This window comes from Amblyomma maculatum, chromosome 11 (assembly GCF_055883805.1).
Source record: "Amblyomma maculatum isolate TAMU_Amacu chromosome 11, ASM5588380v1, whole genome shotgun sequence".
In the NCBI taxonomy this organism is placed as follows: Eukaryota; Metazoa; Arthropoda; class Arachnida; order Ixodida; family Ixodidae; genus Amblyomma; species Amblyomma maculatum.
Window position 1 is genome coordinate 125,153,427 of NC_139354.1, and position 25,529 is coordinate 125,178,955.

General features: G+C 46.7%; 1 protein-coding gene and 1 non-coding gene across 2 annotated transcripts in view; both read right to left on the minus strand.

The window, feature by feature from the left end:
• LOC146174906 (uncharacterized) overlaps positions 1-25,529 on the minus strand; it is a 99,109-nt gene that overhangs the window by 45,182 nt on the left and 28,398 nt on the right. Inside the window, exon 6 of the mRNA XM_084583265.1 lies at positions 23,332-23,415. Coding sequence (XP_084439391.1) covers positions 23,332-23,415 — 84 coding nt within the window. The remainder of the gene's footprint in view (positions 1-23,331; positions 23,416-25,529) is intronic.
• On the minus strand, positions 999-1,071 carry TRNAK-CUU (transfer RNA lysine (anticodon CUU)). The gene has a single exon. It is a non-coding gene; the product is annotated as a tRNA-Lys (tRNA).

Here is a 25,529-nt window from a genome sequence, read left to right on the forward strand (position 1 = left end):
AAATAGAAAAATTCAGTTAATTTGGACACCCGCTCACGCTGCTGTCCCTAGTAACGAGGCGGCTCACGAGCTAGCCCGAGCTCTCCAGGTAGCCGTCGAGCCCCCCGAACACTGGGCATACGAAGAGCGTCTGCAAAATTACGGGGAAATCATCGACCATTATAAATTGGGACGTAGACTGGTACCCCCGCCAGATGTTAGACTAAATAATAGAGAAGCTGTCGCGTGGAGGCGGCTAAAAACTAATACGTTCCTGAACCCGGTCTGGTCGTTTCACGCGCTACGAGATCTTAGGGACAATGATCTCTGCAAACACTGTGTGGTGAGAGGGACCCTCGACCACATAATTTGTGAGTGCCCACAATCTCCAGGGTGTGGGGCTCTGCACCCCCTTTAGGTGTTTTAAACCGCGCGTGCGTCTTTCTATTTGTATTGTTTGCACGGGCAGCGCGAGTGCCCATGAGCAAGCAGATAATCTTGGGGGGCGTGATGTTAGCGGCGACAGACGAGGGTAGATAAGCGCGTCAGAAGCGAGGCGTGGGGCTTTTTTGCGTCGCCGGAAAGGCCGGCGCGGGGCAACCGGCGAGCGTCGTGGGCCAGCAGGGTGTGCACGGACGACCGAAAGAAGATCGCCTACGCGAAGATGGAAGCAGTGCCTGCAGGAACAGCCTAGGCGTATTTCTGTGAGTTGCTGTTCCGCGAGGGGCAATCTTTCTTGTGTCGCCGTTAGCGCTTTGGCCCCATTGCTCGTTTTATTCGCTCCGCAGTGTGTGTTGTTTCGCCGCGGTAAGGCCCTGACATTCTTGCCGCTTTCCGTTGTTCTATTGTCGCGCGCATGAACAGCCTGTTCTCAGCGCAGTAGCGCCTTATGTTTCTCTGTTTTGCTTTTTTCTTGTTTATCCGGAATAAACCGGTGTTTTTAAGAGACTGGATTTGTCACTCGTCGGGCGAGACCATGGCTCGCGGACCCGTTTTTTGAAGGCGAGGCCTCCATCTGGCGCCCAACGTGGGGCCCGAACCCACGACCCTGAGATTAAGAGTCTCATGCTCTACCGACTGAGCTAGCCGGGCACAGATGGTGGTGAGTCCCCATTTCGTGTTGTCGTACCAAAGAGCCTGCGCAAGCTCTTTTTAGAGGCCACAGCGATGGCAAGAAAACGTACGAAAAGTTGGGTCGTATCGTGACTTGGCCGCGCATGAGAAAGGATGTCGTGGCATACGTTCCTACTTGTCTTACATGCCAGACAGCGAAGGCAAGGGGTGGTAAACCACCGGGCTTCTTGCAACCTGTGGAGAGCCGTAACCCGTGGGAAATTGTTGCCTGCGACGTAATGGGCCCTTATCCTAGATCTGTGAAAGGAAATCGCTACTTGCTAGTGGTCACTGATCATTTTTCTAAATGGGTTGAATTATACCCGCTACGTAAACTGGACTCAAAAGTAGTCTGGGATAAACTCCTAGACGCATTCACTCGGTTCGGCTTCCCGGCGCAGCTAATCACTGATAATGCGACGTATTTCACGGGCAGGATATTTGCTGACACCTGCAAAGCTCTTGGCGTGCAGCACAAAAGGACTACGCCCTACCATCCTCAGGCCAACATCACAGAGCGGGTCAACAGAAACCTGAAAAACATGCTCGTGGCTTTCACGGAACGTCACAAAGACTGGGATTTGCGAGTGCAAGAGATGGCTTTCGCCACAAGAACCACAGTAAACCGGTCGACTGGTTTTACACCGGCAGCTATTCTTCTTGGCCGTGAGCTTCGATTTCCCATTTAACATGCCCTTACCCATGACTGATTTACAGGCTCCCAGTTATTCCAGGTTCACCCAGGATCTCTCCAGTGGCTCGCTGGAACTCTAAAGGAGGCCAGGGAGAACTTGGACCTCGCCCGCCTTGAGAACTGCGGCCAGTACAACAAGGGCAGGCCTCATTTGCAGTTCGACGTTGGGGATAAAGTACTCCGCCGCTCGCCCCCGCTAAGTGATGCCACAAAAGGATTTGCCGCCTCTCTCGCTCCTCGATGGACTGGTCCTTTTGTAGTAATAAAGCGTCTTTCGCGGCTGGCTTACATGCTTCGTCATGTGCAGGGTGGCCGGGAGATCGGACCAGTCAATGTCGCCGACCTGAGAAAGTACTACGAGCGGCCAGAAAGTACGTAACGGCACTCGGGTCTACCAGATGTGAACCACCTGGCCCATCGTCTGATGAATGCCACCAATCCAGCGGATTCCTGCCTCGAGCCGTCCTGCGTATGGCTCGGATCATTGGCAGCCCGCAGCGTGATGAGCCCCAGCTGCCGTATGGGGGCAGGCGACTTCCACGAGGTCGCAATCCCTGGTGCGCCTCCTCCGGTGACTGGCCGTCTGCAGGGGATGGCAGGCCGGACTGGGCCTCCTCCAATGACTGGCCGAGAGCGAGGGGTGGCAGGCCGGACCGGGCCTCCTCCGGTGACTGGCCGAGAGGAAGGGATGGCAGGCTGGACCTGGCCTCCTCCGATGACTGGCCCAGAGCGAGGGGTGGCAGGCCGGACAGGGCCTCCTCCGATGACTGGCCGAGAGCGAGGGGTGGCAGGCGGAGCAGTGAACGAATGAAGGACGCAGGCATCGCCATTAATCCACGCAAAGTGCAGCTGGTTTCGCGCAGAATCAACCTGCTTGGTTTCATTGTTGAACAGGGCACAGTCGGGCCTGACGAGGAGAAAGTGCAGGCCATATTGCAGCTGCCATCACCAACAAATGTCAAGAGCCTGCAGCGATTCTTGGGCATGGTCGGTTTCTACCGCCACATTATTCCAAACTGTGCGGACCTGGCAGGACCCCTTCATCAGCTTCTCCGGAAAGGCGCCCGTTGGTCCTGGACAGACACGGAGCAGGAATCGTTTCGGACGCTGTCAACAGCTATCGCTGATACTGCTCGTCTGCGGCTCCCGGACCTAAACCGGCCCTTTACAGTGCAGACTGATGCGAGTGAGTATGGAATAGGTGCTGTTTTACTACAGGATCACGAAGGGAAGCTTTGCCCCTTGGCATTTGCAAGTCGCACTCTCTCATCGCCGGAACGAAACTACACGGTAACAGAGAAAGAGTGCTTGGCAATTGTATTTGCGCCAAAAAAAGTTTGAAATGTATTTGGATGGGGCTGAGTTTACAATTTAGACCGATCATCAGGCACTGTCTTGGTCGTCAAAGCTGCAGAATCCAGCCGGCCGTCTAGCCCGCTGGGCGCTCGCTCTTCAGAAATATAATTACAGGGTGGAGTACAAGAAAGGCACCTTCAACAAGGCAGCCAACGCCCTGTCCCGCGCTCCGTTACCTGCAGATGGCGAGCAAGCACCGCAAGTCCTGGTGATCGCAGAAGCCGCTGATGCCTGGGGAACGCTGGTTTCCCGTCAAAAGCTGCTCCAAGCTCAGCTAAGCGATCCTCAGTGCATCCAAATACGAAAGGGCCTAACAGTGCCAACCCTGCAGGAAGCACAGCGCCTACCGGCAGCTATGACTGCTACCTGGAAGCAGAAGATGGACTTCTCCTGAGATATACACCCCCTGCCGACACAGATGGTGGTGAGTCCCCCTTTCGTGTTGTCGTACCAAAGAGCCTGCGCAAGCTCTTTTTAGAGTATTTTCACGACACACTCCTTGCAGGCCACAGCGATGGCAAGAAAACGTATGAAAAGTTGGGTCGCATCGTGACTTGGCCCCGCATGAGAAAGGATGTCGTGGCATACGTCCGTACTTGTCTTACATGCCAGACAGCGAATGCAAGGGGTGGTAAACCACCGGGCTTCTTGCAACCTGTGGAGAGCCGTAACCCGTGGGAAATTGTTGCCTGCGACGTAATGGGCCCTTATCCTAGATCTGTGAAAGGAAGGGAGATCGGACCAGTCAACGTCGCCGAGCTGAGAAAGTACTACGAGCGGCCAGAAAGTACGTAACGGCACTCGGGTCTACCAGATGTGAACCACCTGGCCCATCGTCTGATGAATGCCACCAATCCAGCGGATTCCTTCAAGCGGGTAGCTCGTCAGAACCAGCATTGTTTTTGTACTCCTCCCAGTGCTCTTCTTTGTTTCGTTCTTAGAAATCTCGGGAGGTGTCCCGTCTACAGAGGGGGGGAGTGTGGTGCTCCGCAGCCCCTTTAGGTGTTTTAAACCGCGCGCGCGTCTTTGCGTATTTGTATTGTGTTTTCACGGGCAGCGCGAGGGCGCATGAGCAAGCAGATTATCTTGGGGGGCGTGATGTTAGCGGCGGCAGACGAGGGTAGATAAGCGCGTCAGAAGCGAGGCGCGGGGCTTTGTTGCGCCGGCGGAAAGGCCGGCGCGGGGCAACCGGCGAGCGTCATGGGCCAGCAGGGTGTGCACGGACGATCGAAAGAAGATCGCCGACGCGAAGATGGAAGCAGTGCCTGCAGGAACAGCCTAGGCGTATTTCTGTCAGTTGCTGTGCCGCGAGGGGCAATGTTTGTTGTGTCGCCGTTAGCGCTTTGGCCCCATTGCTCGTTTTATTCGCTCCGCAGTGTGTGTTGTTTCGCCGCGGTAAGGCCCTGACATTCTTGCCGCTTTCCGTTGTTCTATTGTCGCGCGCATGAACAGCCTGTTCTCAGCGCAGTAGCGCCTTATGTTTCTCTGTTTTGCTTTTTTCTTGTTAATCCGTAATAAACCGGTGTTTTTAAGAGACTGGATTTGTCACTCGTCGGGCGAGACCATGGCTCGCGAACCCGTTTTTTGAAGGCGAGGCCTTCAAGGGATAGGGCAAAATATTACAAGTAGAGAAGCCTGGGACACACTGCTTCGAAGCGCGGACCCTGCGATCCAGCACCGCATCGTCCATCTGGCGGAAGAGGCTGCAACAAGCCAAGGGCTACCTGCCAGCCTCTAATCCGCGGGCGCACGACTCCTCGTTTCCGATGGAATTAAAAGTTGTCCAACCAGGCAACCAATCGCCGGTGCTCACGCTGCGGTATTGTGATAACTCGACCGATGAGCTTTTCGCTGAAACAATTACAGCCTCGAATGCTTGTAAAAAGTAACACGTGACAATATAGACCCTGCACTGATACAGGGTTGAAAGAACGCATTCAAACGCATTGACGAACGCATTCATGAAACCATTTGACTCAGTAGGAACGTCGGCGGTGATGAAGGCATTGCGAAACCAGGTGGTAGACGAGCCGTATGTGAAAGTGCTGGAAGATATATATAGTGGCTGGACAGCAACCATAGATCTGCATAAAGAAAGTAATAAAATTCCAATAAAGAAAGGTGTTATGCAAGGAGACACGATCTCCCCAGTACTATTCGCAGCTTGTTTAGAGGAAATATTCAGAGACTTGGAATGGAAGCAGTTAGGGATAAGGGTATATGGAGAATACCTCAGTAATCTACGATTTGCTGATGACATTGCCTTGTTAAGTAACTCGGGGGATGAACTGCAAATAATGTTGATAACCTAGACAAACAAAGTAGAAAGGTAGGCTTGAAAATCAATATGCAGAAGACTAAGGTAATGTTCAACAGCCTCGGGAAGGAACAGCAGTTTAGATTTGGTAGCGAAATACAGGAAGTATTAGGCGAATATGTCTACTTAGGACAGGTAGTAACCATAGATCCGGACCATGAAATGAAAATAACAAGAAGAATAAGATTGGGATGGAGCGCATTTGGCAAGCACTCACAAATTATGACTAGCAGCTTACCGGTATCGCTCAAGAGGAAAGCATACAACAGTTGCATCTTGCCTGTACTCACCTATGGGGCTGAAGCGTGGAGGCTAACCAAGAAAGTTCTACTTAAGTTGAGGACAACCCAGAGGGCTATGGAACGAAAAATGGTAGGGGTAACATTAAGAGAAAGGAAGCGTGCAGATTGGGTCAGAGAAATAACTCAAGTTACTGATATTCTAGTGGAAATCAAGAAGAAGAAACTGGCATGGGCAGGACATGTAGTGCGAGGAGAGGATAACCGATGGTCGCTGAGGGTAACAAACTGAATTCCAATGGAAGGAAAGCGTAGCGGGAGGCGGCAGAAAGTTAGCTGGGCGGATGAGGTTAAGAAGTTCGCAGGGGTCAAGTGGATGCAGTTAGCACAGAACCGGGTTAATTGGAGAAATATGGGAGAGTCCTTCGCTATGCAGTGTGTATATTCAGGCTGATGATGATGATGATGATTCAAAATTTCTGCTGTTGTCATTTATGAGTAACTTATTTTCTATTGGGGTGCGAGATGAATAAATAAAAAGCAGAATGAAATTCACTCCCGCAAGATTGAATCATCACCTACGACCACCGAATGTTCCCTCCAGTGACAGGACGCGTGAATGTTTCAAAAATCAGTAAGTAGCAGAGTTTCGAAGCTGGTTGGATCTGAACACACCACCGACGTAACATAAATCGCTACATCGTATTTATTTGATTATCGTCACCCATGTAATCTTTACAGTTCCAAGTAATGTATGGAGCACAAACAAAATATTGTGAAAAGTTTGGGTATCTAAACAGCGTGTACTATTGGCCAGCAACTTAGGTAACAGGCAATTCGACATATTGGCGCTAGCAAATGGTAGGAAAATTTGTTAAATATCGCTACTTTATTTGGTTTTTATGCAAAGTGAAAGCGCAGTATCTGTGTTATTGTACGCGGACACCTGTGCTAGCATATAGTCCTTATTACAAGAGCATCGAATTCATATCACAAAAGATCTTCCAACTTGACTAGCAGGTGAATGATAATTGTCAAGACAAGCAGTATGATGCCACACGTAAATCTTACATAAAAATAGTTGTGTCACAAGTTTGATGCGATTTTGCGTTCGGATTGTTTTTCGACACGTCGGAACCGTGGCATTATTTATTTAATTCCAATGGGAGACATTTTTGTTGTAAACTAGCTCTGCACGAAAATCTAGTAAAAAATTCTCCTTTGTTTTCCTTGCCTCCGCTGACGTGGTCTTCGGTTTGCATACCCTGACAAACTCCTTATTTTCCTACATTTGTGCCATTAACAGATTGAAAGGGCCTCAATTCTGGCAGTCTTGTGCACACAGGCAGAACACGCCGGTTCTCACAATAGGTACCACGCTAAGGATCAGGGTGGCGCTGCTGAATATTTTTCAGGTTTGGCTGAGAACAAGTTCATTACCGAGGTAAGTAGCAGACCGAACTGCGCCCGTTGTTGATTGGTTAGTAAGAGTGCCGAACACAAAATGACATGATTCCGATGTCATGATTTCCGATTTCACCAGCGGCTTGATATTTTACTTCTGTTTTCTATCGGTTAACTTAATAGGGCGAAACTTCTGCCGAACATTGAAAATAAATACGTCTGAAGGAATATGCAGTAGCTTCAACGCCTTACTACGGAAGTGAGCCAACACTTCGTGAAATATCCTCCTGACAATGACTCCTGCTAGCCTTTCATCGAGGCATATATCCTATATATTTCGCAATCTATTTATGCCACTCTGGCTCAAATATGAAGCCACCCTTAGAATTTTCGATTGGGCGGAGCAGTGTATCCCCGGTGGAGATTGCATCGCTACAAGGGATGCATTCGCCACAGCATCATCATTATCAGCCGAATTATACTCACTGCAGGGCGAAGGACCCTCTTACGTTTTTCCAAAATGCTCGGCCCTATGCTAGATCTATACAATTGACCCCTGCGAATTTCTGAACCTCACCCACTCACCTTATTTTCTGTCGCCCTCTGCTACGTTTACTTTCCCTTATAATCAAATTGGTAACCATCGGTTATCCTCTCACCGAACTACATGCGAGGCTCATGCCCATTTTATCTTCTAAATTTCGAGTAGAATATCAGTAACTTCGGTTATTTCTCTGACCGACTCAGCACACTCCCTATCTCTTAACGTTACATGTTGCTGCAACTTCACGACTGACTATGCACACTTCCTATCTCTTAACGTCTGGGTGCAAAGTGCGATACCTTTTATCGCCTTATTTGGGGATCCTTCAGCGTTTCGGACAAAAACTCTAACATGTGCTGCTTCATATCTTCTTGCCACTTGACTACTTAAATACGATCTATATCTGTAAATAAACGTTCATTTTGGTTCCATGAACTACGCTGCTGGCGTTACTGTGAGCCCACATGGCTACGTTACAGTGGCGACGAGGATGGATATCGTCCATACAGTGAATGCAGACCCTGAACAGGAGCCCACGCAGAACCGAGAAGCCGAGGTAATCATGGTTCCCCACCTTCCGGACTTCGAAGAGGGCAAAGATAAGTGGCAGCCGTACCTTATTAACGTAGGAGCATACTTCGAAGCAAATGTAATTGAAGACTCGAACAAGAAAAGAGCATTGCTGGTTACCGCGTTAAATACGCGTGCGATTCAAGAGCTGACAGGGAAGGTCGCTCCGTGTAGAACAAATGAGTTGACGTATGAAGAAGTCGTCAAAGTTTTGAGTGAGCAATACAGTCCGAAGAGGCGTGAAATCACCGACAATTACAAATTCTTTAGTCGTCGTCAAGCGCAGAGCGAGCCGATTAATGAATTCCTGGTAGACATTCGCGGAATATCTGAAAACTGCAATTTTGGCAGTGCTTTGGATTGCATTCTACGAGATAGCATTGTATGTGGTAGACGATCAGGTGTCCTGCAGTGGCAGCTAATGACAAAGCAAGAATTAACGCTACAAGAAGCTGAGACGATGGTCCTTGCAACTGAGGCTGCGGATAGTGACGTAAAACACATGGTCGAACCGGCAGCGGCACCAGTGGTAAACGTACAGACGCATCGGAAGGGAACGCGGCTGCATGAAAGGAAGGCTACCGCACATTAGGAATGCGCAAGGTGTCATATTACGAAACATATTGACGCATGTTGCACCTGGTCTAACGCCCGTTGTTACCGCTGCGGACGACGTGGTCACCTCGCAAGGAAATGCCGAAGCCGTGGTGTTCCAGAACAAGGCACGGCAAGGACGGAATAAACTAATGCCCTCTTGGGGACGGAAACCTCAGCAGACGAGGAACACGAAGCCGCCCACATTTGGACTTTGGTATCACAACGGTCCCCTTCATGGAATACTGCCTTGTCGTGGCGGAGGTGCTTGCGAAACTAGATGAAGAGGTGAGTTCTGCTGTGTAGGGCCACCGAAGATAGACAGGTCAAGGCAGAGAGTTCTGACAAATTGCGATTCACTGTAGAAGGTAATGGCAACCCACTCCAGTATTTCCTGCCACGAAAAGCCTATGGCCAGTCACAATACCATTAATGGTATGGCGCCGGAACATGAGCCCCCCAGGTCTGAAGGCGTCCCACATGTTACTGGGGATGAACGAAGGGCGATTCCTAGTAGCTCCAGGACGAATGAAGCGGCTGGGCTAAAATCAAAAGGACGGTCAGTTGTGGACGTGTCGGGAAGCGACCGGAAAGTCCGATGTTGCAAAGAGATATATCACATAGCAACATGGAATGTAAGATCTATGACGCAAGGTAAACTGGATGTCGTCAAGCGAGAAATGGACAGATTGAACATTGATATCTTGGGTATCAGCGAGCTCAAGGGGACCGGAAGGGGAGAATTTAACTCCGGCGACCACTATGTCTTTTATTGTGGGCACGAATCCAAGAGAAGGAATGGGGTCGCTCTCATAGTAAACAGAAAATGGGCAAAGCAGTGCTAGGTACGAACTCAAAAACGACCGAATGATTTCACTTCAGATCCAAGGTCACCCTTTCAACATAACAGTTATCCAAGTCTATGCACCGACCACTACTGCTGAAGAAGGTGATGTTGAGAGATTTTATGCGGACCTACAATGCCTTTTAGACCGCACCCCATCATCAGACGTCGTTTTTCTCATAGGAGACTGGAATGCTAAGGTCGGGAGCGAAGAAATATCCGGAATTACAGGCAATTTCGGTCTTGGTGAGCGAAATGAAGCTGGGCAGAGGCTAGTAGAGTTCTGTCAAGAAAACAACCTGACCATAGCGAATACTCATTTTCAACAGCACAAGAGGCGCCTGTACACATGGACTTCACCGGACGGTGTGTACAGGAATCAGATCAATTATATTCTTTGACGGAAGAGATGGAGAAGCGTTATACAAGCAATAAAAACAAGGCTGGGGGCCGATTGTGGCACCGATCATCAGCTTCTTGTTGCCAAAATTAAGGTTCGATTGAGGAAAATGCAGAAAACTAGAAGGCCTTTCAGGTATGATCTGAATCAAATTCCATTAGAATATGCGGTGGAAGTGAGGAATCGATTTCAAGAATTAGATCTAGAAGACAGAGAGCCCGAAGAGATGTGGACAATACATCGTGATACAATACAAGAAGTTGCTACTAAGGTAGTTCCAAAGCAAAAGAAATTCAAGAAAGCAAACTGGTTATCTGAAGAGGCTTTGCAAATAGCTGAGGAAAGGAGAATGGCCAAAGTTATGGGGGAAAGAGAAAGATTCAAGATTCTCAATGCGGATTTTCAGAAAATAGCAAGGAGAGATAAGAATGCCTTCCTGAACATACAGCGCCAAACAGTTGAGGACAACCGCCAATTAAGGAACACAAGAGCTCTGTATAAGACAATCAAAGATATCAAAGGAAGGTTCTGTGCTAAGCTGGGCGTGATAAAGGACAAACGAGGCAAGGACCTCCCTGAAGCCTCAGAGATAAAGAAGAGGTGGCAGGAATACACAGAAGAACGGTACAAGAAGGACCCGAATGTGCAAACCCAACATAAGACGGTTGTGATTACTGATCTCGAGCCGGGCATCCTGAAGAGTGAAGTTGAATGGGCCGTAGCCATGCTTGCTAAGAATAAATCTAGCGGAATTGATGGCATTCCAGCAGAGTTGCTTCAAAACCTCAACCATGACGTTGTTTACATTTTGCATACATTCTGTCAAAATATTTGGACAACCCTGCAGTGGCCACAGGATTGGAGGAGATCAGTTTACATCCCCATTACAAAGAAAGGCAGTGCCAAAGATTGTTCCAACTACCGCACGATCGCGCTTATTTCGCATTGCTAGCAAGGTGATGTTGAAACTCCTCCAATGTAGGCTGCAGCAGTATGTGGATCGGGAGCTTCCGAACGTGAAGCTGGGTTTCGCAAGGGCAAAGGAACTAGAGACCAAATTGCCAACCTTCGCTGCATCATGGAAAAAGCAAGAGAGTTCCAGAAACCCATCTACCTCTGCTTTATTGATTATGCGAAAACGCTTGACTGCGTAGACCACAGCAGATTGTGGCAAGCTCTCCAAGTGATGGGAGTTCCAATTCACCTCATCTGTCTCCTCAGGAACTTGCATGAAGGACAAGAGGCTAAAGTCAGAACTGGGCATGGTCTTACTGATTGGTTTCCGATTGAGAAAGGAGTGAGGCAAGGCTGCATGCTGTCGCCTTGCCTATTTAGCCTATATGCACAGTGCATCATGAGAAAGGCCGGTCTGGGCGAGTCTTCAGCTGGAGTGAAGATTGCTGGAAAACGTATCAACAACCTTAGATATGCGAATGATACCACTTTAATGGCAGAAAGTGAAGTGGAACTCAAGAGACTGCTGATGCGCGTACAAGAAGAGATTGAGAAGTTTGACCTTAAACTGAACAAGGCAAGGCTGCATGCTGTCGCCTTGCCTATTTAACCTATATGCAGAGTGCATCATGAGGAAGGCCGGTCTGGGCGTGTCTTCAGCTGGAGTGAAGATTGCTGCAAAACGTATCAACAACCTTAGATATGCGAATGATACCACTTTAATGGCAGAAAGTGAAGTGGAACTCAAGAGACTTCTGATGCGCGTACACGAAGAGATTGAGAAGTTTGACCTTAAACTGAACATTATATAGACAAAGATCATGACGTCTTGTCCTATCAAGTCCTGGAGCATCAATGGACAAGAAGTGGAAGCTGTGACAGATATTCTCTTTTTGGGCTCCAAGATTGCCTCGGAAGGAAACTGCAGCCATGAAATTAGGAGACGCCTGCTTCTGGGAAAGAGAGCAATGGTTAGCCTTGACCGCCTAGTAAAGAGCAGAGACATTAGACTGCCAACGAAGATCCGTATAACTCGTGCTATGGTCTTTCCAGTTGTGATTTATGGATGCGAGAGTTGCTCTGTGAAAAAGGCCGACCGCCGAAGAATTGACGGGTTTGAATTTTGGTGCTGGCGAAGACTCTTGAGAATTCCTTGGACTGCCAGAAGATCAAATCAGTCGATATTGTCGACCATAAACCCTGACTGCTCATTGGAGGGTCAAATTCTAAAGTTAAAGCTCAGCTACTTTGGTCATCTGATGAGAAGAGAGGAGTCACTGGAGAAAGATTTGATTTTGGGAAAGGTTGAGGGTCGACGGCGAAGGGGTAGGCAGCGAACGCGATGATTAGATGGCATCCTCGAGGCACTGCAGATGAAGTTATGTGATGTTAGGGAGGTAGTGAGAGACCGGAAGGCGTGGCGTGACATGGTTCATAGGCTCACGAAGAGTCGGACACGACTGAACGACTGAACTGAACTGATCACAACGGTAAAGCTTTATGTAACCTCTGATTTGCTGAACATTTGTTTGGGGTGGCGTGCGGCTGAGCATGGAAGTCGATACCGGGTCGCCAGTTGTGTCATTCCGCGTCAACTGTACCATAAGCATGACAAGTAATGGCCGGCACTGAAACCACCTAATCTGAATCAATCCTCCTACACAGGAAGCCTTCCGGTAGTTTGGGAGCTTGCGCTCCCGACTTGTTATAAAGGGACGACAGTAAAGTGTGCGCTGACCGTGTTGGACTGTGCGGGAGCAGTCTTTTCGGCGGCGATTTAATCCAGCAGCTGAGCAACGCAGGTGTTCCGGTGTTTCGCATTGTCGAAGACTCAGCGTCAACACAAGAAGCAAGCGAATCCAGCGTGAACAGCATATTCCATGACTACCATGACGTGTTCCACGAGGAAGTGGGGCCGATAAAGGGTTCTTCAGCTAGCGTGCAAATGAAGGAAGGTGTAGTACCCAAGTTCTGCAAGGCCAGACCCATTCCATATGCGCTACGCGAGCGGGTGTCACCTGAACTAGACCGTTTACTTTCTCAGGGCGTACTATCGCCGGTGATACACTCTGAATGGTCAACGCCCATAGTCGTAGTTCTTGAGAAAGACGGCGCAGTAGAAATCTGCGGCGATTTCAAGGTCACGTTATATTCAGCTTGTGCAACTGAGCAACGCCCATTACCTTTCATTGAGGATATGTTTGCCCAACTACACGATGGGGATTATTTCAACAGTCTGAATTTACTGATGCATGCAATCAAGTGGCCGTGGACGATAACGCGAAGAACGTTTGCGTGATTAATACACTATAGGGGCTATTTTGCTACAACAGGCTTCCTGTCGGGAAAGCTTCGGCACCAGCAAGCACCAGCAAGCACCAGCAAGAAAAATGGTCTTCACTGGTCTTGCAGGAACACAGGCTTATCTTCACAGTGTGCTCATTTCCCAGAGAGCGGGTGACTGCGGTGAGAGGCTGAAAAACGTCTTAGAGCGGTTCGGAGAGCGTGATGTAAAGCTAAGATTCGATAAGTGCAAGTTGTGCAGTCTAGCAATTACTTATCTAAGTCATCGCATTGATCGTGACGGGCTCCATTCGACGCATATAACCTTGACGCGATCATACCGGCATCCAGCCCCCGTAACGTCGGCGGGCTACGTGCTTTTTTGGGCATGTTTACTTTTTACGCGAGGTTTCTGCCGAATATGTCAACCACACTTCGTCCTTTGTAACAGCTGCTTGAAAAGAATGCACATTGACAATGGAAACAGCCTCAAGAGCTAGCGCTTGATCGTGCTAAGCAAGGTTTTAAAACAGCAAAGGTTCTCGTTGATTTCGACCATCCTAAGCAACTTAAACTTGAATGAGACGCGTTTCCGTATGGTGTGGGAGCTGTCTCATTTCACACGACTGGTAACGTTAACAGGCTAATCGGGTTCCGCTCACGAACATTAATGTAGGCTGAGCGCAAATATTCACAGCTTGAACGACAGGCACCAGCACCAGCAAGAAAAGTGGATGAAGTCTCGGCCGGTCTTGCAGGAGCACAGGCTTATCTGGACGACGTGCTCATTTCCTAGAGAGCGAGTGACTGTGGTGAGAGGCTGAAAAACGTCTTAGAGCAATTTCGTGAGCGCCGTGTAAAGCTAAGGTTCGATAAGTGCAAGTTGCGCAGTGCAGCAGTTACTTATCTAGGGCATCGCATCGATCGTGATGGGCTCCATCCGACAGAGATAACATTGAAGCTATCATGCAGGCACCCAGCCCGCGTAACGTCGGCGAGCTACGTTCTTTTTTTGGGTATGGTTACTTTTTACGCGAGGTTCCTGCCGAATATGCCTATCACACTTGGTCCGGACTTGGTCCTTTGTATCAGCTGCTTGAAAAAATGCGCATTGAGACTGGAAACAGCCTCAAGAGCTCGCGTTTCATCGTTCAAAGCAAGCCCTTGAAACGAATCAATGCGCATTGAGACTGGAAACAGCCTCAAGAGCTCGCGTTTGATCGTTCCAAGCAAGTCCTTGAAACAGCAAAGGTTTTGGCTCATTTCGACCTGTTTAAGCAACTTAAACTTGAATGTGCCGCGTCTCCGTATGGTGTGGGAGTTTTCTTGTTTCACACAACCGTTAACAGGCCCATCGGGTTCCGGTCACGAACATTAACGCAGGCGGAGCGAAAATATAAAAGCTTGAACGAGAGGCACTGGCACTGGTATTCGGCGTGACGAAATTTCGGGACTACCTTCTAGGTCAGGAAGTTACCTTGGCGACTTACCATCAGCCATTGTTGGGTCTGCTGAAAGCAGACAAGCAGACGGCCAAAATGGCCGCCGCACGGATACAAAGTTGGGAGCTCCACCTGGGGGCTTACCCATACCGGCTACAGTATGCACCAGGACGACAGATGCTGAACGCGGATGCCCTGAGGCGAATTTCGCAGCCATCTCCGGAAGCTGAGTATGATGGTGAGCCGCCAGAATATGTGTTGTGGCTGAACCAGCTGAAGAATGGCGCCATAACAACGCGTGAGCTGAAGGCACTAACGTCTTCCGACCCTGTCCTGGTCGAGGTCAAACGGTACATACTACATGAGTGGCCCAGAAACGCAAACGGAATGAGCCGGGCGGTACTGTCCTTTTTTGACCGTAAGCTCAAAATATCCATAGCAGATGAACTGATGTACTGGGGTAACAGGGTCATAATACCGACCTAAGCTAGGGAGCAAGCGCTGCATCTTCTACATGAGAATCACCAGGGTTCACCGGTAATGAAATGCGTCGCACGTTCTCTGTTCTGGTCACCAGGCCTCGACAGAATTATTGAAGAGGCGTCTGCGCAGTGCCACAACTGTGTGCAAAATCTGCCGATGCCGAGGTCGCATGTCGCAGGTAACAGAATGCGACATGCGACCTTGGTTAACTGTACTGCTAATAAAATATGTAACTATCCAAGAGTTAAATTTATATAGCTTTGCATATATGCAGTGTATAGCTTGCGCATATCAGGAAACCTGTGTTGGGGAGTATATACTGAAGTGCTTAAGTGTTCTGATCTTAAAATTAACTCATCTGTTCTTTGCAGTGTGCAATGTGTGCATGTTCTGTGTGTAATTTCTCAAGAACCGCCGGGGTTTCGCTTTGTGGTTATTATGCATAGTATGCGACGCCCAGTATATATATATATATAGGCACATGCAGTACAGGTTGCAGGTACAGTACAGGTGCATATAGCGTAGTACAGGTTGCAGGATGCAGTGTTCAACGCCCGCGAATATTGCTTTGTACATGGGTGATTATCGAGTAAGTAAAAAGGTTTTTTAGGTAATTAATATATGTTTTCAATCGTTAGTTCAACACAAAATAATTATAACAAGAAATTTTGAGAGTGGTCACCTCCAGCATAGTGGTTTTCCTGTTGAAATTCAACTCTGCCTCCAATTCTTCCCAAATCATCCCTGCCTAATTGCCCCAATACAAATAAAGATGGTAACTTGACTTTGCTCATGAGACTAACATGAGCTGATATTCATATAACTGCATGCTTTGCGAGGCCTCGACAAGACAGTGCCTAGAATAACAACCAGAGGAAAATCGCCTAAACAATGTCCCAATAAGCTCCTAAAGTACACCAAACATGTCCCACTCGGTATTGTTTGGGACGTCCTGAGGAAGTCACTTCTTGTTTTATCTGGGATGTTTTGGGGGATTTTTGTTGGACATTTCCGGACTTCTCTAGGACATCCGAAACTCCCATAATCGGAATTCTGTGATGTCCCTGGGACGTATGTGTGTTGGCTGGGCTCCAGGACGACCGTATTATACGCGGAGATCACGAAGGGCAGGATGGCCGGGTCGGATGGGTCTTTTGTTCGGTGCCGACGTACGTGGCGAACATGTCCGCGATAGATTTATTCAGCCGCTCTGTAAGTCCGTTTTTCAGTGGGTGGTAGGCGGTCGTTCTCCGGTGGCTTGTCTGGTTGTACCTCAAGACAGCTTGAGTGAGCTCCGCCGTAAATGCTGAACCTTTGTTCGTAATGATCACTTCTGGGGCGCCGTGTGGCAAGAGAATGTGCTCGACAGAAATCTTGCGACTTCTCCTGAGGCAGTGCTTTTGCTTTGGCGTAGGGGATAAGGTAGTCGGTGGCTATGATCCACTTGTTTCCCGTATATGAAGTCGGGAGGTCGAGCACATCCCTTCCAATTTACTGGAAACGGCTTGGTCGGGTCTGCTATGGGATTCAGCAGCCCAGCAGGTCTGATCTGACGCGTCGTGCGTCACTGACACTCACGGCACGTCTTCACGTATTGTGCAATGTCGGCAGGCAACCGCCGTCAATAATTCGTCTCTCGCACTCGATTCAACGTGCGTGCAATCCTGAGGTGTCCTACTGTCGGCTCATCGTGAAACCACTGCACAATTTCCTTTCGCAATTTTTTATGCGCGACAAGGAGGTATGTGGTACTATTAGGAGAGAAGTGCTTCACAAGAACGTCATTGTGCAATGCGAAAAACGACAGCTGACGCCTGAACAGAGTAGGAGGAGGAGCGAACTTGCTTCTAGGTAATCCACTAGTTCTCTGAACTACTTCTCTCAACGAACTTGAAATAATCTGCTGCTAACTAGCCCAACACAAAGTTCTGTTAAACTGATGGAAGTCGTAAATATTGCCAAGATAAGCATTGTGACTTATCGTAGCAAAGTGTACTGAGTGGGTTAAGCTGTTCAGTTATCGGGCGTTGGCACATTCCCAATATTGTACTTCAACGCGCGAGCGTTGATCTAAAAATCGATATCCGCCGTATAATGTAGCACAATGATAAACTGTGGGAGAATACTGAGAATGCTGGTGCAGCCGCCCTCTGTAAGTTCCGCGAATTGAACCCCCCTCCCCCCTTTTTAACAATTATTTCACCTTCATCCTTCTTCTTTTCCGAAAGCTGTCATCAAGTCATACTACTGGCGTATCGCAGTATCAGGATAATTTTTTCCTTGGGGTTCACACAGCGCTTTCCACCCGTAAAATAAGTGTTGTTACTGCACGTCTAGTTGATCTTCTAAAGGTGACCGCCTACGTCTTCCCGGCGACATATCAGAAAATAATTCGATTTTCTAGAGTGAAAAAAAAACGGCAATCAAGTCTCAGTAACAACGTCTCTGCTGCTACTTGTAAGGAAGCAGATGAAAGGTAGGTTATAACCTGAAATGCGATAGCAAGACTAATCCGTTTATTTAGGTTGTCATTTGGACCTTGCTCTCCAACAAGCAAGAGCTCGTACCACATTTTCTGTTCCTAATCTCTTCCTAAAGGTGTGCATAAAGCTGAGGAAAAACCGAGAACGGATAAAACTGCAGACGGGGTGGGCTGGGCTGGTTAGGTCCTGTTCCCATAACAGCCTCGCAGGGGTAAGCAGCACCGGATTGTTCATTGCGCGCTCGCATATATTCTTGGTGATTTCGCCCCTGTACTCTGTCATACGGCGCTTATCCAATCAACGCTCCCGTGTTGAGGTTAAAGAAGTGGGAGGGTGCACGTGGCGACGTGGACTGAATCAATGGAGCTGCGCTGTATTTTTCTAATGCTTTTGCTGGAGCGCTTTTGTACAGACACAGCAAAAATCGAAGGTAGTTCAACGGTTGAAATGTTCAGCTCACCTTGTCAAGAGTTCAGGCAGCCGCAATTACAACGTTCTGCAGTCCTCAACTGTGCGGGTACAGAGATAATAAACCTATTCTTGATCCTTCTCGATTTAAGCTCAAGGAAGTGTCTGCAGTCAAGCTAACGACAACATCTGTTCACGAAAGCAATTTTAAATAATTACTTTGATGAAAATTCATTGGTTTAAACAAACATAATGAAATGCGATAAGACTTTGACGACGCAGAATCACACAACGATATTACCAATGGGACTTTCAGGGGGCTTCTGTGTTTCTTTAGTAGTTGTTTTTTTCCCGTGCTTCTTTCAGTAATTAGCGTAACCAAGGCGTGATATTGAAAAACCAAATACTGGATGCTTAAGCTCCCAAGCGTATGAGATTTCTACGTGACAAAGGCATCCAAATGCTACGGTCTTAATTACCTCTACTTCAATTTTGCCTATTTGCTATCACATCTGCTCATCTTTTACAGCCGTACGTCATCAGATGCATATTATCGCCCGTAATACATTGAACCTTAACTTAGTCGTAAATTTATAAACTCCAGCAATATCATGTCTGACTCGGGATGCAAAGCTTCTGGGTGGTTTGCTTACTATCTCATACCATTTGCAAAACGAAGACCAATAGCACAGCGACAACTCCGCTAAGCCGCACAGTGTTATGACGCCTCGCAATCTGCCGGCCAGATGGTGATCAAATATGCCTCCTGACAGGAGCGCACTCATTAATTTTCGCTTACATTTACGATGGGGACAAGCCAACAGCGCACCCACATTTTCTGACTTTCACACTATTCCGCTAATATTATGAGGTAGAACCATAATCAGGGGACAGTTGGCATATCGGCATAGCAAACTAGGGCATGCAGGCATTTCTGCACGTGGTTCTCCGTCTCGATATCTAAAAGCTTAGTATTATCAGAAAATCAGTGAAGTGAGGAGCTTAACTGGCGCCTCGGTAGCTGCTTTCCAAATGAGAAATTTAAGCCCCTTGCATTTCGCAGAAACTGTTCTCTTTAAATAACACCCAAGAACGGAATTACCCAGTGCCAAACGCTAAGGCACAATTGAAAAAAATATGATTTGCTTTAGTAGATAAGCCAGATGCGGAACAAAATTTCTCTCACACAAATTGATGGTAATTCATATTACCTGACGTCAATTTCGAAGTTATCTCGAGGCACTATTTTCATCATTTCAGCAGCTACTAGTTGAACGTGCCAGTGAAGTTTAGGCAATAAATAATCTCCGCCATTTGAGAATGAGTGCATTCAAATGCGTCCGTCAGCAACCAACAACTGCAGGTTCAATTTGGAAGGTGGACAGAGTTTTACGCCATATGTAAACAATAAATGCATCCTATGAACTGCAAGATGCTGATAAGGTTGCATAGGTTACGCAATACACCCTTCCTTTTGACAGGCATTTAATTCAGCTGCCCCGCGTAATGCTCCTTCAGTCGATATGCTTCATTTACTTGCGATCTAAGCAGCCGGCATTGTCACATTGGCTGGTTTTCAAAATGTATGACCTGCATTTTACCGTATTATCCGATGTCACATGGTTAGCTTACTCAACTGCGCCGGATACTTTAAGTTCCAAATATTTAGTTTTACTGCTTCGCAACAGGAACGAAATTCGAAGAATAAAAGTATTTGAAATAAATAGGGCCACAAAAATTACTTTCATTAGGCTGTTGAAGCGGTTTTGAGGGTTGGCAGTTGTTGAAATGCACTGCGGATACGATGCTTCATTGCGCGGTCGATTGTGCAAATATTATTCAGGACTTTTCAACGATAAATGTTTTTTCTTTCTCGAACGAATGCCATTTTACGCCAGTGTTTAGGACAGATTCAACACTTTTTTCGACAACATCCAACGAATTATCTGGATATTATTTAGGCGGGAACCTTTCTTGGTCCTCGGGCTCTAGAAATGTTCGTAGGAAGTGACAACTTAACTGACAACTTAATGAAAACAATGTTCCTTAAGGGGGGTCTAACCGCCACCCCTCCTATCCCCAGTTGACCGCAAAAACAATTACTCAACCTAGGGCTGGTGAGAAACCGGTCGTAGTTCTTGTCTAGCATGAGGGTGATAATAACGATGAACGTGACGATGCAGTTAGTCATAACGATGATTATGATAGTTGCAATGACAATGACGATTCAAATAGGGATATGATAGAGATGGTGGTAGCGATGACAATGAGGTTGCGTGTAGTTGATAATGATTATGGTGGCGATATTGATGATGATGATGATTGTAGGAGCCACAACGACGATGCAGTCAGTGGAAACATTCCTTTATACGGATTTCGCCAATTTCGTTCTTCAGGAGACCTAAGCGCATTCATTTAATTTTCAATCACCTGGCGAAGTGTTGATCTGGAATGATAGTGTGACATGTGGTGTCCCTGTAATCATTACATAGCGTGCCACTCTACTCTGCTTCATTTGAGTTAACTAAGGTCGCCAAGGTCGTTAGCTAGAAACATTTCTTTTTTAAACGCTAGCGATGTACGTAGCGATTAGAAAAATGGTTTCAGAAACAAAATGATATCTTACATTGAATTTGGCACATTAGAGAGAGTAGAGTAACAGGAACCTTTTATAACGAATAATATAATTCGGACAGAATGCTTCAGAACAGTTCGGATGTGTGCTTCGTGATTTCCTGCTTCAGATTCGCAGTGGCTTTTGGCTTATGCTGTCGTTTTTGGCGGAGACTGGAAGTTCAGGATATTTAATTCTTCCATACAAGTTTTTTGCTTGAAACATCAACTGTCATGTACTTCTTCCCTTATCACGGCGCAGAAGAGATATTTTAAAGCTGGATGAAGCTATATCGCTACGATAAAGTTCATACTCAATTTTTAAGTTCGTAGGGAGTGAGTACATGAAAGGAATCTTTTAAAATTATTTTCAGTATGACTACCTGAGCACAGTCTCATCGCTGGCATTAATCTAGTACTAAAACAAGCATTCATGTTCCTTCTGAGTTAGATAAGTTATGCACGTAAAGAGGGGTATAGAACTATTGCTTTAGCGATCTTCTCGTTCGAATTATTTCCTTTAAATTCAGAGGAATAACTACAACATCTTAGAAACAAGAATGGCAAGTGTATTGGCAATAGCTTATGCAATCATATTGCACATACCGGTCGGATCGGTCACATTCCGGCTCCTTCGGGCTGTGTCAAGCTGAAACTAAGGCCTGGCTCGTGAGTCTCGGCTTCATTTTGATGTTATGATTTGAGTAGTCAGCCGGTCCGGACACATATTAATAGAATATTGTGCTGCCTTTTCCCTACACTGGTGTAAGTGGTCAACATAGAATTAGTTATCAGTTCTATTAAATCCAAGTGAATTGTGAGTTAAATGAGTCCGTTTAAAACTGGAAAGCACAAGCATTTGTAAGCCTCAGTTTGGTAGAGATTTAAGGTTGACCGAAATTCTGTGTCTGAGCCGCATGAAGCATTCGGGTATTTCCCGAGGTATGCAAAAATTGCATGACTATATACACATCGAAAATTGAGATGGTGAATAAATGCTAGAAGTATTTTAATCCCCATCAAACACAGAGACGAATCAATATTTTGAAGGTTGTCTTGTATACAGGCGATGCAGAATAGGTGGCGTCAAGATAAGTGCTTATTGCTTTTTTACTGTGAAAATTATTGGTCACGAGGACACACTGATCTTAGTTATATGTAATAAACAAAACTTGCAAAAGCTATAAAACTTTTGTCTTTGCTTTTGAATCTCAAAAGCGGTAGCCACGGATCGCCTATTGGCGCCCTTGTGTTTTCGCCCATAGCTTGTAAATATACCCGGGCGCATCTGTCCGAGGCTGAACCACTCTGGTAAAGCGCCTTTACTGGTGTCACAAAGAGAGAAACAAAGTGTGTCCCTGTTTACAATCGATGACATCCAGGTGCGAATTGTGCGAAAAATATAACGGCGTCGCATAGAGACGACCTTTAGTATAGACCTTGCGTGAACTGGCAAAAATGTTACTGAACCTGAGGTGTGCAACGAAAAACGTCCTGTCAATTCTCAGCTCATAAATAAAGGTATTCTCGGAGAGCGGAAAACTGTTCGAAAACATTTTTGGTTCCTTAACCCTACTGGCTACTAAACATCACCAATAGTGTCATTGGTGATGTTTCCTCTACCTAAAGTGTCATTGAGTCATTCCGGTGACATCGCTTGGCACCTAAGATCCTTGCTTTATAAAGTTTCGCCTTTCATACAAGGCGGGCGTAAAGAACAAATATTGATATTTTCGCGCATTTGTTTATGGCTTTGCTTGAATCTTGTGTCGCCAAAGCAAACGGTGAATTCTTATTGAATATATAAACATTCTTGACCAGAGAGGGATAAAAAAACAGAAGAAGAGGGAAAGAAATGGATTGCAGAAATAATGCAAATAGTTCTGCAACTTAAGCTCCAGTCGCGATCTTTACCAAGGTGGAGTGTTCAGACCTACCTAGGTTTCTCTTTGCACAATTACAAGCAAGTATTTGACTTTAGTAATCGACATGACCCAAGCGTACCAAGTGTCCATGCATAGATTACTGCTCATTCATGCTTGCAATAAATCATCATAGAAAGCCATCTTGTATTCTACATTTGTTATGAAGTTTCAGCTTTCAAGCAATGGAGAACTTTTGCATTCAAACGAATTTCTTTTTCTTCTACCCAAGGACGTAAATATGCGAGCTGCACATTTAAGATACCTTTTCCTTCATGAACTACTGAGGATATTCTATCTAAGATTACTTATCACTTTGCTCATAGTGAAAAATAGAGTGAGCGAATGTAACGGACAAAAATAAAAGCAAGGCGAAAGACACGCGCTCTTCTCACAACTCGTCCAGCTTTCCGTCTTATTCATCCCTATTGTTTCCTTTATTGCGGTTTTCTTTCTTCCTCACAAAGTGAAGGAGCATGTTCAGTTTATGGTTCTTTTTAGAAATCTTCGAACGTCCGCTAAAGATAACAGCACAGGGATCAAAGCACAAAAATTCATAAATGCAGAGATAAAATGGGAATCTATATTTCTTCACTCGACAAAAAGGTGACAGGCAAAGAAACCTTCATATTTTTATACCCGATTTAGAAAGGTATCCAGGAATTACGCTGCGGTGATGATATACTTACAATGCATGGGGTGTCGTTCTTATAAAAAACGTCTTTGCCATCATGGCCAGGACACTTTTGCGCACATTCTGTCGCGTATCCAGCCTGAAATTGAATGCGTGATTTACCACGATGTCACTTAAATCAAGGAGAAAATGTCCACCTTGTCACCTGTACTGCTTTAAATAGCTGAAGGTGTCCCCAGTCGAAAAACACTACAGAACTATGTCAAAAAAACGACAAAATATCCTGTAGTTCTGTCGTAACCATCAGATTTTTCTGTAGTTCTGTAGTACTTTTCTGTAGTTCTGTAGTTTTTCTGTAGTATATTTCTATTATCTGTAGTTCTGTAGCACTTTTCTGTTGTAACTACAGAAATTTCAGATGTTACTACAGAATGTTCTGTAGTCCCAACAGGTTTCCCGTCAAAAACCGCACAGAAATTCTGTCGTAACATGAGAAACTTTTCTGTAGTTTTTTCCGACTGGGTCATGTTTCTAGATTCAAATAGCGAATTACTGCGCTCAAATTTTTTCGCATGATTTCGATGTTCAGCTCAAACAATTATGACAAGATGCTTCTGTCACGAAATCGGCGCACATTTTCATCAAGCCGGTACGGCGCGAGGCCCGCACGGCGTCGCGTGGAAGGCATGGAGAGAAAAGCCCCCTTCCCCGCGCGGGAGAGCGCGTAGCTTTGTACGCGTTGCCGTAACCCTCTTTCCCATTGCCCGGGGAGGACGGTGGTTCATCGGACTGGAATGTGCCAGGCCTTTCGAGAACTTTCTATGGGACCTGGCCAATGACGACGCGCGGCTCAACGGGAGGAGAAGAGAGCAATGTAACCAGCGAAGCTAAGTGTGTGTGCGCGCTAGCTTTGGCGCGTGTTAACAAACAGACACGGCGCGCCCTATTTAAAGCGACCGCGCCGCTTGTTGAGTCAGTCAGTCAGTTCGTCACTGTTTTAGGACGTGCTCGCCTGTGCTTCGGCTGGACTCCCGGGGATCACCCGCTGCTGGCAAGCCCACGGACTTTCAAGGGAGCGGCGCTCGTCTCGTATGGCGGCTACATCGTGACTCGAGGCGTCGGACTGCAACAGTGCCCGGTGAACAATTTGGTGTTTGTTTATGTAACTCTCTCGTGTTTGATTTGTTGTAAAGCCTGTGTTATTGAATCATTCTGTAGTTGTATGCTTAGCGTTTGTATTCTGTGAACCTCTCGTCTGTTCTATTTCACGTGATCTTTTGTATTCATTGTATCGTCTTTTGCTCTACATAAATTGTGTGTTGTTTGTTACTTCTGACTCCGATCCTTACTCTGGTTTCAACCGGAGACCGCTGGGCACCAAACGACCACCCCCTTCTGTCACTACAAGGTAGTTGAATTCCGGCTGAGCTTGCCACGCAGGTCGAGGGCATCTCCTTTGCGACCGGAACAGCTACCCCCACTCACTCAAAGGGTGTCTGGGAGTGTGCGCAATACCCCCATAAATATTAACGGGTGACAGCTTCATCTCTGTACAAATTGGAATCCCTGTTTATATCTAATAATTTTCAGGTAACTAAGCATGCGCCCGATCGCGCGTTCAACCGGAGCAGCGTAAGCGTGCAGAGAGCCAACTTGGCCTGCCCGAAGAAAGGGTTTTTATTGGAAGCATCCCTTTATTTGTTCACTTCTTCCGTGAATACATTTGTGGTTACCAGGTTATCAAAGTTCTCGACCTTGGGCTTCTTTCATTAGAGTTTAATGGCTGTGATGTTTTTTCATGAAAGGCGTCATGAATTTTTAATGAATTTTAATAAATTTAAATAGGAGGCCCTGATGGCTTCTAAAGTACAAAAAAAAAGTTCATTTCAATTTAAAAGTTTTATTAACTGGTCTCGTAGCTTAGTGTCCTGTCGAACTCTTTCCTAACCTTCGACACATATATGACAGGTCACAGACCGCCGCACCACATGCCCAGCAGCAGCTGACTCGACCATTGTCAACAAAATTCCGTACGTAAATTTCAAGGCAAATTCTAAGCATTCTGACCGTCGCCATATTGAATTTCTGTGACGTCATGAGATCATAAGAACGCTTTCTTGCCGAACTAGGCATACCTTAAAGGAACATAGACCACGCTAGAGAATTGTAAAACCGCCAAGCCCCTCTAAGGGAACCCCAACTGGACCGCCAAACCACTAAAATCCCGCCTCCCGCAATACGTCATTTTTGCCC